At 44.5% G+C, this 13,171-nt stretch overlaps 2 protein-coding genes across 2 annotated transcripts; both read left to right on the forward strand.

Annotated features, from left to right (window-relative positions):
- The first annotated feature begins 7,799 nt into the window (after positions 1-7,799).
- Positions 7,800-8,600, forward strand: LOC145952389 (uncharacterized). Its single transcript, XM_083064745.1, has one exon. The coding sequence runs from the start codon at positions 7,800-7,802 to the stop codon at positions 8,598-8,600; it is 801 nt and encodes a 266-aa protein (XP_082920871.1).
- A 654-nt stretch (positions 8,601-9,254) lies between these two features.
- Positions 9,255-9,641, forward strand: LOC145952390 (uncharacterized). Its single transcript, XM_083064746.1, has one exon. The coding sequence runs from the start codon at positions 9,255-9,257 to the stop codon at positions 9,639-9,641; it is 387 nt and encodes a 128-aa protein (XP_082920872.1).
- Positions 9,642-13,171: the final 3,530 nt, after the last annotated feature.

The raw sequence follows: 13,171 nt of genomic DNA on the forward strand, positions 1-13,171 counted from the left end.
TGCTCTGATAGGATGTGACATCGGGGCATAACTAGCTTAATCTAATATGTTATTGTTTTAATAACTTTAGTTTATTTTCTTTTGTAATTTCTAGCGAAGAAATAACGTAAATAAAGTTTATAATCTTTCTTTTGTAATTTTAAACGTTCTTGATAAAAAGACCAAAATGTGTATCTTTGTCATATTATTTTTATTATATGATTTGAAAGTTATAATTTAATTCCTAACTAGGAGGCACTGTCACCTTTGCTGGAATTAATCTTTATTTTCCTTTATATGATTTCTTGAGTTTTGATACTGATATGTTGACTTCTTATGATTTATGAGTTACGAATGTGAATCTTCTACCTTATGATATGAGACAATTATTTTATCCATGAAAGATGTTATCAAACTATGAAAGGTTTTATTTACTCAAAAAGAAAAAAAAATTATTGTTTACACTTATTGTGTATTAATGTTGGGGTAGAGGGTGTCACAAAATTTATTTTGAAAAATATGATACCTCCTCTAAGTTGATCTATTAAATCATCTATTCTAGTTAAAGGGTACTTATTATTCATTATTACCTTATTTAATTGTCTATAATCTACACACAATCTAGAACCTCCATCTTTCTTTTTAACTAACAAGACTATGACTTTTCATGGTGATACATTAAATCTAATAAATTTCTCCTCTAAAAATTATCTAATTGTTTATTAAGTTCATCCATATCTAACAATGACTTTCTATAAGGTTGTATTAAAATGGTCTAGTACAAGGCATTAAATATATGCAACATACCAATTATATAAAAGCTTATATTACTTAAAAAAATGTTTTATTTTTATTATTATATACCAATTATATAAAAGCTTATATTACCAAACACAAAATATTATTATTATTATTTTTATAGAACTCATTAGTCTTATTCAAATAATCTCATAGTTTGTTTAAAACATATTTATTACCTAAAAACAATAGAATTACTTATAGATAAATATATAGATAAGAAAATTCTAAAACCTAGGGCATTGCAATCTTCATCCATGACTTCAAAAACTTGACAACAACTTCAAAAATGAAAGAGGAAGGAGAGAATGTAGTGCCACCTTCAAGTCAAGAGATAAGCTAAGAAGTGATGTTTTTTTTTTTTTCCAATAGGAGGAGTTCCTTGATGAAAGAAGTTAAAGAGTCACACTCTTACGAGAGAACTCTAAGACCTTTTGAGAGAAGAAAATCAACTTTCTTATTCAACATCAAAAAGTGACAAAATTACATGGAGGATACACCTATATATAGGCTACGATAACTTGTGATGCAAGTTAAGTAAATTATGACAAAATAGACCATAGTTTAGTTGTACTCAAGCTAATTGATCATGTTTTTCCAAATTTGAATTTGAAATTTGAAATTTGAATTTAGGCTCCATAATTATTAGATCCACACTAGCCATTGAAAAAAAAAATATGTGCTAAGGTGTGGTAGGTGTGATGGAGGTGTGGTGGGAGTAAGAAAGGGGGTGTAGAAGCAAACATTTAAAAAGTATTAAGTGTGGAACATGTGATTAGTTGGGGTTGTGTATAACAAATATGATGATGTAGAGAGCTCAAAAGTGGACATTCACTCTTCCAAAGGATATGTTTCTCCCTCTTTTGACTAAAACAAGCTCAATTAGTACATTTTCCAAATTACTAGTTATACCCTCCTAAAGGAAAAATACAAGAAAATAAATTCCTATTTTAATTGACCCAAAATACAAGGTCAAAATAAAATAAAGAAGTATTTACAAGAAAGAAGGTATGGACTACAATTAAGTAATCCAAAGCTCAACATGAGTTTGAGTCTTCCTCCTTGATACCTAACACACTCTTGGTTTTTTTGTACTTGACCATTGGGCATGATTCCATCATCCCCTCCCTCTTCAAGAGAATTTGTCCTAAAATTATAAGTCTCCTCTTCTTCTTCAACACCTACAATAGAAAGTATATTACAAGTATTAGAGGTATTGTTTTCTTGATAATGATGAAAAAGGTCTAACTTATTTATCCCCTTTATTTGTAAGGTGGACCAATCCTTTATGATTTTTATTTTCTTAAGGTCCTCTTGAACCCCTTTGAAACTAATTATAAGATCTACATCTCTATCTAAACCAAAACTATATTTTTCTAGTTTTTCAAAAAGATGTTTTCCCCTAAATCTACAAAAACATGCCTAAGGTATCCTATATAATCACCTAAGCTCCTATAAAAATTAAACTATCTGCAACAAAATTTCCTTGCCTTCCTAAACTATCTACAAACATCCTATCTTTGTGTGAGTTATATTTAATTGGTAAGGTCGTTGTGCATGAATTTCTTATCAAATTGTCATGCTAGTCTTCTAAAAAAAAAAAATGACAAGCTTCCATGGGAATCACATCACACAAAAGTCTATCTTCAGAAATCTCAATGGAAAACTTGATTTTTACTTATTGGTCGACTACTATATCCTTGTTCCCATTTAACCCTTTCTCAAAAATCAAAAAATACAATCAAAAGTTTCAACATTACTCGAACAAGAATTTTCCAGTAATTTCTAGATGATTAGCACGCTAGCGTTGACCACCACTTCTTACATAAGCAAGAAGTAATCAACAAGCAACAAAAAAATCAAACAAACTAAGGAATCAAATCTAGCAAACAAACAAATCAAATAGAGTGGACAAAGAACATAGCAAGCACATAATACACTTAGAGTACACACAAAATTGCGTAATCATGACACATAACACATAATTCCGGTTTGAATCATCTTAACTTTGATACCACTAAATATAACACCTTTTATCCCATACATAATATATTTTCTTAAAACTATTTAAATTGTGTACTTTATTTTAATAAAATGACATAACTTATTTTTTCATTTGTTATCACGACATTAATCTTTCGACATATTAATTGACAATTTTCTTACTTTGTAAAAATATTCTTTAGTTGAATAAAAAAGTTATACCAATTTTATCCTTCACATTTTCTAAATCAAATATTAATACAATTTTTTGCCTTCAAATCCAATTTTTTAATTGTTGAGTGTTAGAGAATCGGAACATTATTAGTGAGATAACAAACATTACTATAAATTAAACTTCACTAAAGTCCGATACATCACCTATCCCTTGCCATTCGAAGAATAAAAGGTTCGGTCTTATTCTTTTCCTCCCATATATTTTTACACTGTTTTATTTTTTGAGAAAAAAGTAATTTAATTTAATTATTTATTATATTTGTTATAAAAAAATTATTAAAAGTATAATGTTTAACGTAAATTTTTATACTTACATACGGTGTCAATGGATGGTGATTCATATATATATATATATATATATATATATATATATATATTACATTTTTAATAATATTTATTATTAATATTATTGAATTGAAGATCTCCGGTTTAACTTGATTTCATTTAAGAATGTTTTATTAATTACGTTGTTGAATTTAATATTAGTTTAATATCATTTTAAAAAATTAAAGTAAGAATACAATCATGAAAACATCTTATATTCTATTCATGCACGTTATTGAACTTTTAAATTAATAAAAAAAATTCAGAATTTCAATTAATATAAATAATATTTTTTTTAACTTTTTAATAACATTTATCATTAATATTATTGAGTCAAAGATTTCCAATTGAAATTGATTTCATTTAAAAAAAATTATATTTTTTTGAATTACATGAAATTAAATATAACTAGTATGATGCATGGGTCATTAATTTAAAATAAAATTTATATAATAATAAATATAATAAAAAAATAATTTTTTTTATTAGTTTCATGTTTTAATGTATATTGTATTTATATTTTAAAACTATTGTTATGATTGTTTTATAATAATAGAAAAAATTGATTATATGTACTATCTGCATCGCCGCGCCGAGCTCGAGCTCGGCAATTGCGGAGAACGACCTCGGACACACATCGCATGACGTCAGCTCAGCGCTTAAATAGATCATAACTGATCTCAGGAGATCTCGGTCTAGACGAGATCCGCTATCTAATCATATCATATCTTATCTAAGGCCCAAGGCCCAACGCAACCCTAACTCACACTAAGGTACGTGCATTACTTATACGAGACTTATACTCATACAAACCCTAATTTTGGCATCGGAGTCTCTTTTGCAGGTACCACCCTCATCTTGGAACATCAAGCGTACCAGCGAAGGAGACTCACCAATCTTACTCGGAGGATCATCTCTATGGCAGATTTTCGGTAAGAACATTTGGCGCCCACCGTGAGGCCGATCAAGACAACTCTTATCGACCACACTTATGGTATTCACTAGAAGCCATAGCAGATGTGCAACAGACGACGCAGATCATACAACTACCATGGATAACGAAGCCACATTGAGGAGACTGATCGACCAGGTTGAACAAATGCGGCAACAACACGACGCCGATCTGCGAAACATGCGTGCCCAGCACGAAACCGACCTAGCGGCGATGAGGACCACCAATGAAGCTGAGCTAGCGGCACTACGTGCCAAAAACGAGCGAATTCGCGCTCAGCTCCCTCGACGCCCCTCTGATCATCAGCCTCAGCCGAGTCATTTGCACGAGGAAAAAGGCAATTCGGTTTCTCAACTGCCAGCCGCGACTAGGGTTCCAACCCCCAGACCTGCTTCACATCGGTCTCATATGCCGATGCACAGGTCGGCACAGGATGTCAGCAACATCCCTGCCTTTTGGGTGGAAGCCTCTCCACATCGACCGTTACGACGACACGACAGACCCGGATGAGCAGATCGACATGTACACCACACAGGTAAACCTCTATACTAATGAGGATGCTATACTGTGCAGGGTCTTTCCGACCTCACTGAAGGGGGCCGCGCTCAACTGGTACACCCAGCTTCTCGCTGAGTCAATCGACAGCTTCACCACTCTGGTGAGGCGGTTCATAGCGCAGTATGCAATGAGCCGACCTCACCACATCACTTCGGCCGCCCTGGCCAGCCTCAGACAGAACGACGAACCACTTCGGGCGTTCATGGAGCAATTTGCAGCCACCTCGGTTAAGATCAGAAATCTGAACCCCGAGGTCGCCCTACATGCCATGCTTATGGCACTCAAGCTTGGGCCCTTCGTCGACAGCCTATGCCGTGAGGCTCCTCACGACATGGACGAGCTTCGCGCCCGGGCAGCGGGCTACATCCAGATGGAGGAGCACTCCGCTTTCCGTGACCAGGTTTGTGGCAAAGGACCAATGAAGCCAGAACAGGGCCACAAAGACAAAATCAAGGTTAACAACGATAGCCAGTTCAAGAAGCCGGCTAGGGCAAACAGAGGGGGGAGATATGACTTCTACACTCCCCTGAATGCGCCCCGCGTACACATACTGGAGGAAGCCAGCAACAACAACCTGCTCACTCTGCCATCACCAGGTCACACCCCCAACAATGCCGACAAATCCAAGCACTGTCGGTACCACAAAAATCACGGTCACACCACTGAGGAGTGCCGCTCACTACGGGACCGTATTGAAGAGCTCATCCAGGCGGGCCACCTCGGCCAATATGTCCAGCGACAATAGGGTCACCGAGGAGGCTGTGGTGGACGAGGACGAGGCAGAGGCCGTGGTTCAGGAACTCGCACGGACCAACCCTCTAGCTCTCAGCAGTATGCGGGCAGAGCAGTGCAAGCTGAGGTAAGCCAAGAAACAGGATCAGCTCCCCTACGGGGAGTTATCAATACAATTGTAGGTGGCTTCGCAGGCGGAGGTGCCACCAGTTCAGCCTAGAAGAGACACCTGCGCAATATCAACAGTGTCCATTCCGCTACCTCGGTTTCGCACCAAAGTTCACTGCCAATCACCTTCACCGACAGCGACTATGTCAGCGTTAGTCCCAACCAGGATGACCCCGTTGTCATAGCAGTGGAGGTAGCTAATTGGGAGGTGCACAAGACACTGATAGACCAAGGGAGCTCGGCAGACGTCTTGTATTGGCCGACCTTCCTCAGGTTAGATATCCCCCACTCTCTCATCCAGCCTCACACAGAGCCCCTAGTCAGTTTTGTAGGAGAGCGAGTACACACTCGAGGATACGTAGACCTGCTGACCACCTTCAGAACCTCTCCGGACACAAGGAGAATCATGGTCCGATACCTCCTGGTGGAAGCCAACACCTCCTATAACATCATCATTGGGAGGCCGACGTTGAATTAGCTTGGTGCAGTAGTGTCCACTCCACACCTCACCATGAAGTTCCCAGGAAGCGACGGAAAGATCATCTTCGTCAAAGCAAATCAGAAGACAGCTCGGTAGTGCTACGCCGAGAGCCTGAAGATATCCTCGACCAGCGAGCAAAGTAAGAGGGATCCCCCCACCGTGGCTCACATCACCCACGTGGAAATCACCGATCTCGATCCGAGATCCGACTCCCATGATGAGAGGCCAAGCCCCATCGACGAGCTTGACGACCTCCAGATCAGGAAACTTCCCGAACAATGCACAAAACTTAGTAGACAGTTGAGCCCGAACTTGCGGCAACAGCTCGAAGCTGAGATTCTCCAGAATGCAAACCTTTTTGCCTGGTCCAGCGCCGACATGCCAGGTATCGACGCTGACTTCATATGTCACAGGTTAGCAATCCACAAGGAAGCAAAGCCAGTCGCCCAGAGGAAGAGGAAGTTCGGCGGTGAAAGGCCAGAGGCCATCATCACCGAGACACAAAAACTATTGAACGCTAGCTTCATCCGTGAGGTCAGATACACCACATGGCTGGCAAATGTGGTCCTGGTGAAGAAGAGCTCGGGGAAGTGGCGCATGTGCGTCGATTACACCGACTTGAACAAAGCATGTCCCAAAGACTCATACCCCTTGCCGAGCATTGACAGGTTGGTTGACGGACCATCCGGGCACGCCCTCCTCAGTTTCCTCGATGCCTACTCCGGGTACAACCAGATAATGATGTACCCACCTAACGAGGTACATACGTCCTTCATCACCGACCACGCCAACTACTGCTACCGGGTGATGCCCTTCAGCCTCAAAAACGCGAGGGCAACCTACCAACGATTGATGGATAAGGTTTTCCACCAACAGATCAGGAGGAACATGGAAGTCTACGTCGACGACATGGTAGTCAAGACCACTTCAGCGACTGACCATGCTGCCGACCTCGCCGAAGTATTTGCCCAGGTGAGGAAGCACAACATGCGCCTCAACTCGGAGAAGTGCATCTTCGGTGTCTAGGGAGGCAAGTTCCTCGGTTTCATGATTACCAGCAGAGGAATCGAGGCCAACCCCGAAAAGTGTAAAGCCATCATCCAGATGTAAAGTCCGCAAACGGTGAAAGAGGTCCAACGCCTGGCCGGACGGTTAGTCTCACTGTCCCGTTTCATCCCCAAACTCGCGGAGAAGCCAGGGCCAATCTTCAGTCTGCTAAAGAAGCCAAAGGACTTCCAGTGGACAGATCAGTGCGAAGAAGCTTTCCAAAGCTTCAAAACCTTCCTCACAACTCCACCAATCCTACAGAGGCCGGATCACAAAGCCCACCTCCTCCTCTACTTGGTCGTGGCAGAAAGCGCTATCGGCGCAGTAATAGTACAAGAGCACCAAAAAGTGCAAACTCCAATCTACTTCATCAGCCGAGTCCTCCAAGACGCTGAGAAGCGATACCAAATGATTGAGAAGCTGGCACTAGCGCTTGTCACCGCAGCCCGGTGCCTCTGACCCTACTTCTAGAGTCACCAGGTGGTAGTCAAAACCGACTACCCCATCAAGCAAATTCTGCGGAAGCCCGAGCTCGCCGGACGAATGATTGCCTGGTCAGTAGAACTGTCTGAGTTTGGCATCCAGTACGAAAGTCGCGGACCTCTAAAAGCTCAATGCATGGCCGACTTCGTAGCCAAGCTCACGCCCACTACCGCCGAGGAACCCCAGGTATGGACTTTTCACGTTGACAAGTCCTCCAACTCTAAGGGTAGTGGTGCAGGTATCATATTGGAAGGGCCAAACCAAGTCACTGTGGAGCAGTCCCTCAAGTTTAGCTTCAAGGTGACCAACAACCAGGCGGAGTATGAGGCACTCCTCGCAGGACTACGGCTAGCCCGCGACCTCGGAGCTCGAAAGGTGAGCTGCAACAGCGACTCAAAACTCATGGTGGAGCAGCTCAGCGGGACGTACCAGGCAATGGACACCCTTCTGCAGTGGTACTTCCATGTCGCATCCCAGCAGATCTCGTCCTTCGACGATTTCACTATACAGCATGTGCCGCGAGAACAAAATACCCGAGATGACCTCCTATCAAAGCTCGCCAGCACCAAAAGGCCTGGACAGCACCGAACTATCATCCAGGAAACCTTACACTCACCCATCTTGGACGATAAAGTCGTCAATGTCAATGACAACGAGGACCTGGGGTGGATGACAAGCATCTGGAACTACCTGAAAGAAGGGACCTTGCCCAAAGATAAGGACGAAGCTCGGAAGATGAGGATGAGATCGGCTAAATTCGTCATCATCGGGGATGAGTTATTCAAACGTGGTGTTTCCACTCCACTACTCAAGTGCCTGACTGCGTCTCAGGCAGCCTACGTTATTAAGGAAATTCATTAGGGGATATGCGGCATGCATTCCGGAGCACGCTCAATGGCGACCAAAGTACTCCGAGCTGGGTACTACTGGCCCACTCTGAAGTCGGATTGCCAAAGCCACATCCAAAAATGCAAAGAGTGCCAGCAGTTCGGCAACACACACCGTCAACCACCCGAAGCTCTCCACCACATGATGTCGGCGTGGCCTTTCTCCCAGTGGGGAATGGACATCCTCGGGCCATTCCCCCCTGCGAAAGGTCAACTGAAATTCCTCCTGGTGGCAATCGATTACTTCACCAAGTGGATTGAGGCATGCCCACTCACCAAGATCACTACTGAGAACGTACAAAGATTCACCTGGAGGAACATTATTTGCAGATTCGGAATCCCTCACACCCTCGTTACTTACAACGGCCGACAGTTCATCGCACAGGGATTCGAGGACTTCCTCTGAGAGCTCGGTATCAAACATCTTCCGACCTTGGTAGAACACCCCCAAACCAATGGCCAAGCTGAAGCAGCCAACAAGGTCATCCTGCGGGAACTCAAGAAGCGGCTGGGAAGCGCCAAAGGATAGTGGCCCGACGAACTCCCCAGCATCCTCTGGGCATATCATTGCACCCCCCAGTCAACCACGCAAGAAACGCCTTACAGGCTGACTTACGGAGCTGACGCAATGATCCCAGTGGAAGTCGGAGAGACATCCCACCGACGTCAAGTTTTTGATAGCAAGCAGAACGCTCAAGAGTTGGAAGCTGACCTCGACTTGGTTGACGAGCTTAGAGACGAAGCTCAAATCCACGAAGAAGCATGCAAGCTCCGAGCTTCTCGAAGATACAACACCCGAGTACGAACTCGTTCTTTCCGAGTTGGTGACTTGGTGTGGCGATTGCTAGGCGAAGCCCGAAAAGACACGTCAGATGGGAAACTTGCTCCCACTTGGGGTGGCCCATTCCGAGTTACAGAAGACTTGGGAAATGGAGCGTACCGATTAGAAGAACTCGACGGAAAACCTATACCGCGAACTTGGAATGCTACGCATCTCAAGTACTACTTCAACTGAATTTTGTACAAATGAGTTGTGCACTCTTTTCCCGCCTCAGTCTTTTGTCCCAAAAAATAGAAAAATGGGTTTTGGTTGAGAGGGTTTTTAACGAGGCACACTGACATTATCAATAAAATAACTCATTCTATTCAACTCATGTTGTTCTCGCATTATTTTATGTTTTGTGCTAAATCTGAGGTCGAGTTCGAACCTCGGTATGATTAAGGTCGAGTTTGAACCTTCACAAAAATTACTTAACGAAAAAATCTGAGGTCGAGTTCGAACCTCGGTATGATTAAGGTCGAGTTCGAACCTTCACAAACGTTACTTAACGAAAAAATCTGAGGTCGAGTTCGAACCTCGGTATGATTAAGGTCGAGTTCGAACCTTCACAAAAATTACTTAAAGAAAAATCTGAGGTCGAGTTCGAACCTTCACAAACGTTACTTAACGAAAAATTTGAGGTCGAGTTCGAACCTCGGTATGATTAAGGTCAAGTTCGAACCTTCACAAACGTTACCTAACGAGAGACCGAGGTCGCGTTCGAACCTCGGAATGATCAACTCAAGGTGAAGTATCACCAAGCATAGAAGCATACAACAGACATCGAACGTGTGTCTCAAAACGCGCAAACAACAAAAATCAAGCCTAAACACAAAGGCAAAGAAAAGTGCAAATGCAAATAGCCAAAGAAAAATATACATATACAAGCAATGTTTCACAGTTCCACACTTGAATTCAAAATAGGAAAATAAAGCAGAAAAAATATAGCTAAGCTATTACAAAATTGGCCTACACAAAGGCATTCTCGCTGGAGCTTTCCTCGACATCGTCTTCCTTGACAAGCTTCCCGAAGCGGATGACTTTCTCCACATGCATGGCAGAAAAGTCAGATCCTGGCGCGAGGAGCCTGGCCTGGCGAGCCGCCTTGAGGAAACCCCGCTTATGCTCAATCAGAATCGAGCGCTCGGTCTCCTCAAGCTTATTCCCCAGCGCCGCCCTCTCCGCCTCCAACTTCGCGAGGTCTGTTCTCAGGGCGGCGATCTCCTCTTCCCTGCCACCGAGAATGACCTCATCGCGGAGACGCTCCTCAACCGCCACCACAAGCTCGCCCCTCAGAAAGGTCACCTCGTCCTCTAAAGAGCGAACCCAGCCCCGGGAAGACGTCACCTCATCTTCCAAGCTCCGCACCCGACCTCGGGACGACGCGACGAGCCCTTGCAGCTCGCCCACCTGAGAAGCATAATTCTCGTTGGAGCACAGGGCAATCCCCAACGATTTCTGCACCCTGGCGAGATCTGCCTTCGCTGATTGAAGCTCGGCACCCTGCATCTTTGCCTCGCCAAGGGCGGCACTCAGCACCTTATTCTCCTCCTTTAGGACCTTGTTCTCGTCCTTTAGAGGCTGAACTCGGTTCCTCAACCTAACCAGCTCCTCCTGTTGTGTACCACTTATGCTTCCAGTGGTCCGCAATCGTCATAGTTCTCTGCAGAAAAACTTGGGCAGCGTTGAAGCTTTCCACAGGCCCAGCCCCGTCGATCAGCCCCTGGTCATCTAAGGTCAGCGAACCTCGAGGGAAGAACTTCTCGGCGGTCACCCCAGCGCTCCACAGCGAGTTCACGTCGGCCGACACACTCACATGGTCCAGTCGCACCTGGGATAGGCCCTTCCCGAAGCGGTGAGCTATGTACTGGCTCCGGGAAGCCCCCTGCGACGATCCTGACAGCGCCGCCGAGGTGGCAGGCGTGGCTGCAGGGACCTCAGGACTCGGCCCCTTACCGCGTGCCTTAACAGAAGCAGAAACGGGCTTCTCCTGCTCGGCGACAGGGGGGTCCACGTCTGACATCTCCAACCTCGGAGGCATCTGGACCTCAGCAGCGCCCCCTTCCTGCAACAACCGACCGCATGTCAAGAAACAAGAGACTAACATAAGATAGACAAAAAAGCAAAAGGCGAGGTACTCACCTTGGAAGCCTGGGCGACCTGCTCAGTAACCAGGACCTCCACCTCGGCAGCTATCCCTGCCTGCAAAGAGAGACAAAACTTCAACAAATCAAGCCAAATCAACATAGAAGATAAATTAAAACACAAAACACCTACCTCGGCAAAGGGAACAGCTTGCTCAGCAGTCCCTACAACAGCCACATGGGGAGCCTCCCCAAGCGGAGGGCTCCTAGTGAGATCGACTGCATCAGCATCTGCAGCCTTGGAGGTCACCTCCTCCATTCTGCGAGGGGCAGAGGTCCCCCCGACCTCTTTCTCGCCCCTCTTTCTTTTTCGGTTGACCTTTAAGGGGGACATTTCCTCCTCCTGAGGCTCGGGAACCTCGAGCTCAACAATGTTGTAGCGGTGCTTCAGCTCCTTCCACTTATTCTTGCCCATTATGCCTGAAAACACAAAAAGCAAAACACATCAGCAAAAGAGGGTTTTGCAAACCCTAACAATCTAAAGAGGACGAAATACTCACTCTCTAGGCCCCTCTCCTTGTATGCTGAGTTTGCAAGCGACAGAACGAGCTTGCAATCCAGCGGACGAGGAAGCGCTGCGAGGTTCTCGACGGCGGCCGCCTCCGAAGCCGTCAGCTTCAATTGGCCCACCCCATGAAACCTAGACGGTTTGGGGCACCAATAGAAAGGGAATTTCGGCAGCCCGCCGAAGTAAAATGCCCTATCCTCCAATGGGTCGACATTCACAAGAGCAACTCAGAAAAACTCTTGTTTGAAGTTTTTGTATGACTGGGAGTAGAGAGTAAACAGACCCTCATCCCTACTCCCACTCAGAGACAGTATGTCGTATGGCGGAACGCCTATCTTCAACTGGTAAAAATGAAGAAAGACGGGAAGGGACACCTCTATCCCTAAAGCTGAACACAGGACTTGAAAAACCCTCAAAAAACCCCAACTATTGGGGTGCAACTGGCAAGGGGCTGAGTTGACAAAGTTCAAAAAATCACACTCGAACTGAGTGAAGGGGAGGCAGACACCTAAATCCCTAAAAAAAATGGTACATATAGAAGTGGGGAGTGTCGGTAGACTTCCCCATGTACACACCCTCACCAGCCTGACAAGGTTCAAGCCGGATCATCTGGGTTATGGAAGGGTCACAAACCCTGCACGATTTCAAGATCCCATTAACCTCAAGAAAGGACCGAAAAACGCTTTGGACCCCCGCCATCTCACACCGAACCCAGTCGTACCCAGGAACACCTGGAACGAGGTCCGCTGGCAGCGCCACCTCCTTCTTTTTCCCGGCGGCAGCCGTTCCGGTAGCCGCCGCCTTGCCCCGCGCTTTGCCTTTACCTTTGGCAGGCGCGGAGGAACCATCACCACTTCCACCAGCCATTAAAGAAACAGAAAGACTCGAAGAAGGTTGGGAAAGAAGGAAAAAGAAAATTGTAGAAAGGAAGTACCTGGTACTCCTCCTCAGAAAATAGCCCTAACAACGACTGGGTTACCGGAAGCGATGACAGAGACTGTGAAAATGGAGACGAAAGACGAACGGAAGCAAGAAGGCAAAGAGAATTATCGTACTCAAGAAGCCAAAGCAAG

The sequence above is a fragment of the Cajanus cajan genome, chromosome 10, assembly GCF_000230855.2.
Source record: "Cajanus cajan strain Asha chromosome 10, NIPB_CcT2T_4, whole genome shotgun sequence".
Lineage (NCBI taxonomy): Eukaryota > Viridiplantae > Streptophyta > Magnoliopsida > Fabales > Fabaceae > Cajanus > Cajanus cajan.

Bases quoted from the DNA above. Each gene is read 5' to 3' on its own strand.
- LOC145952390 (XM_083064746.1), top strand. From the start codon at position 9,255: ATGATCCCAGTGGAAGTCGGAGAGACATCCCACCGACGTCAAGTTTTT.
- LOC145952389 (XM_083064745.1), top strand. From the start codon at position 7,800: ATGATTGCCTGGTCAGTAGAACTGTCTGAGTTTGGCATCCAGTACGAA.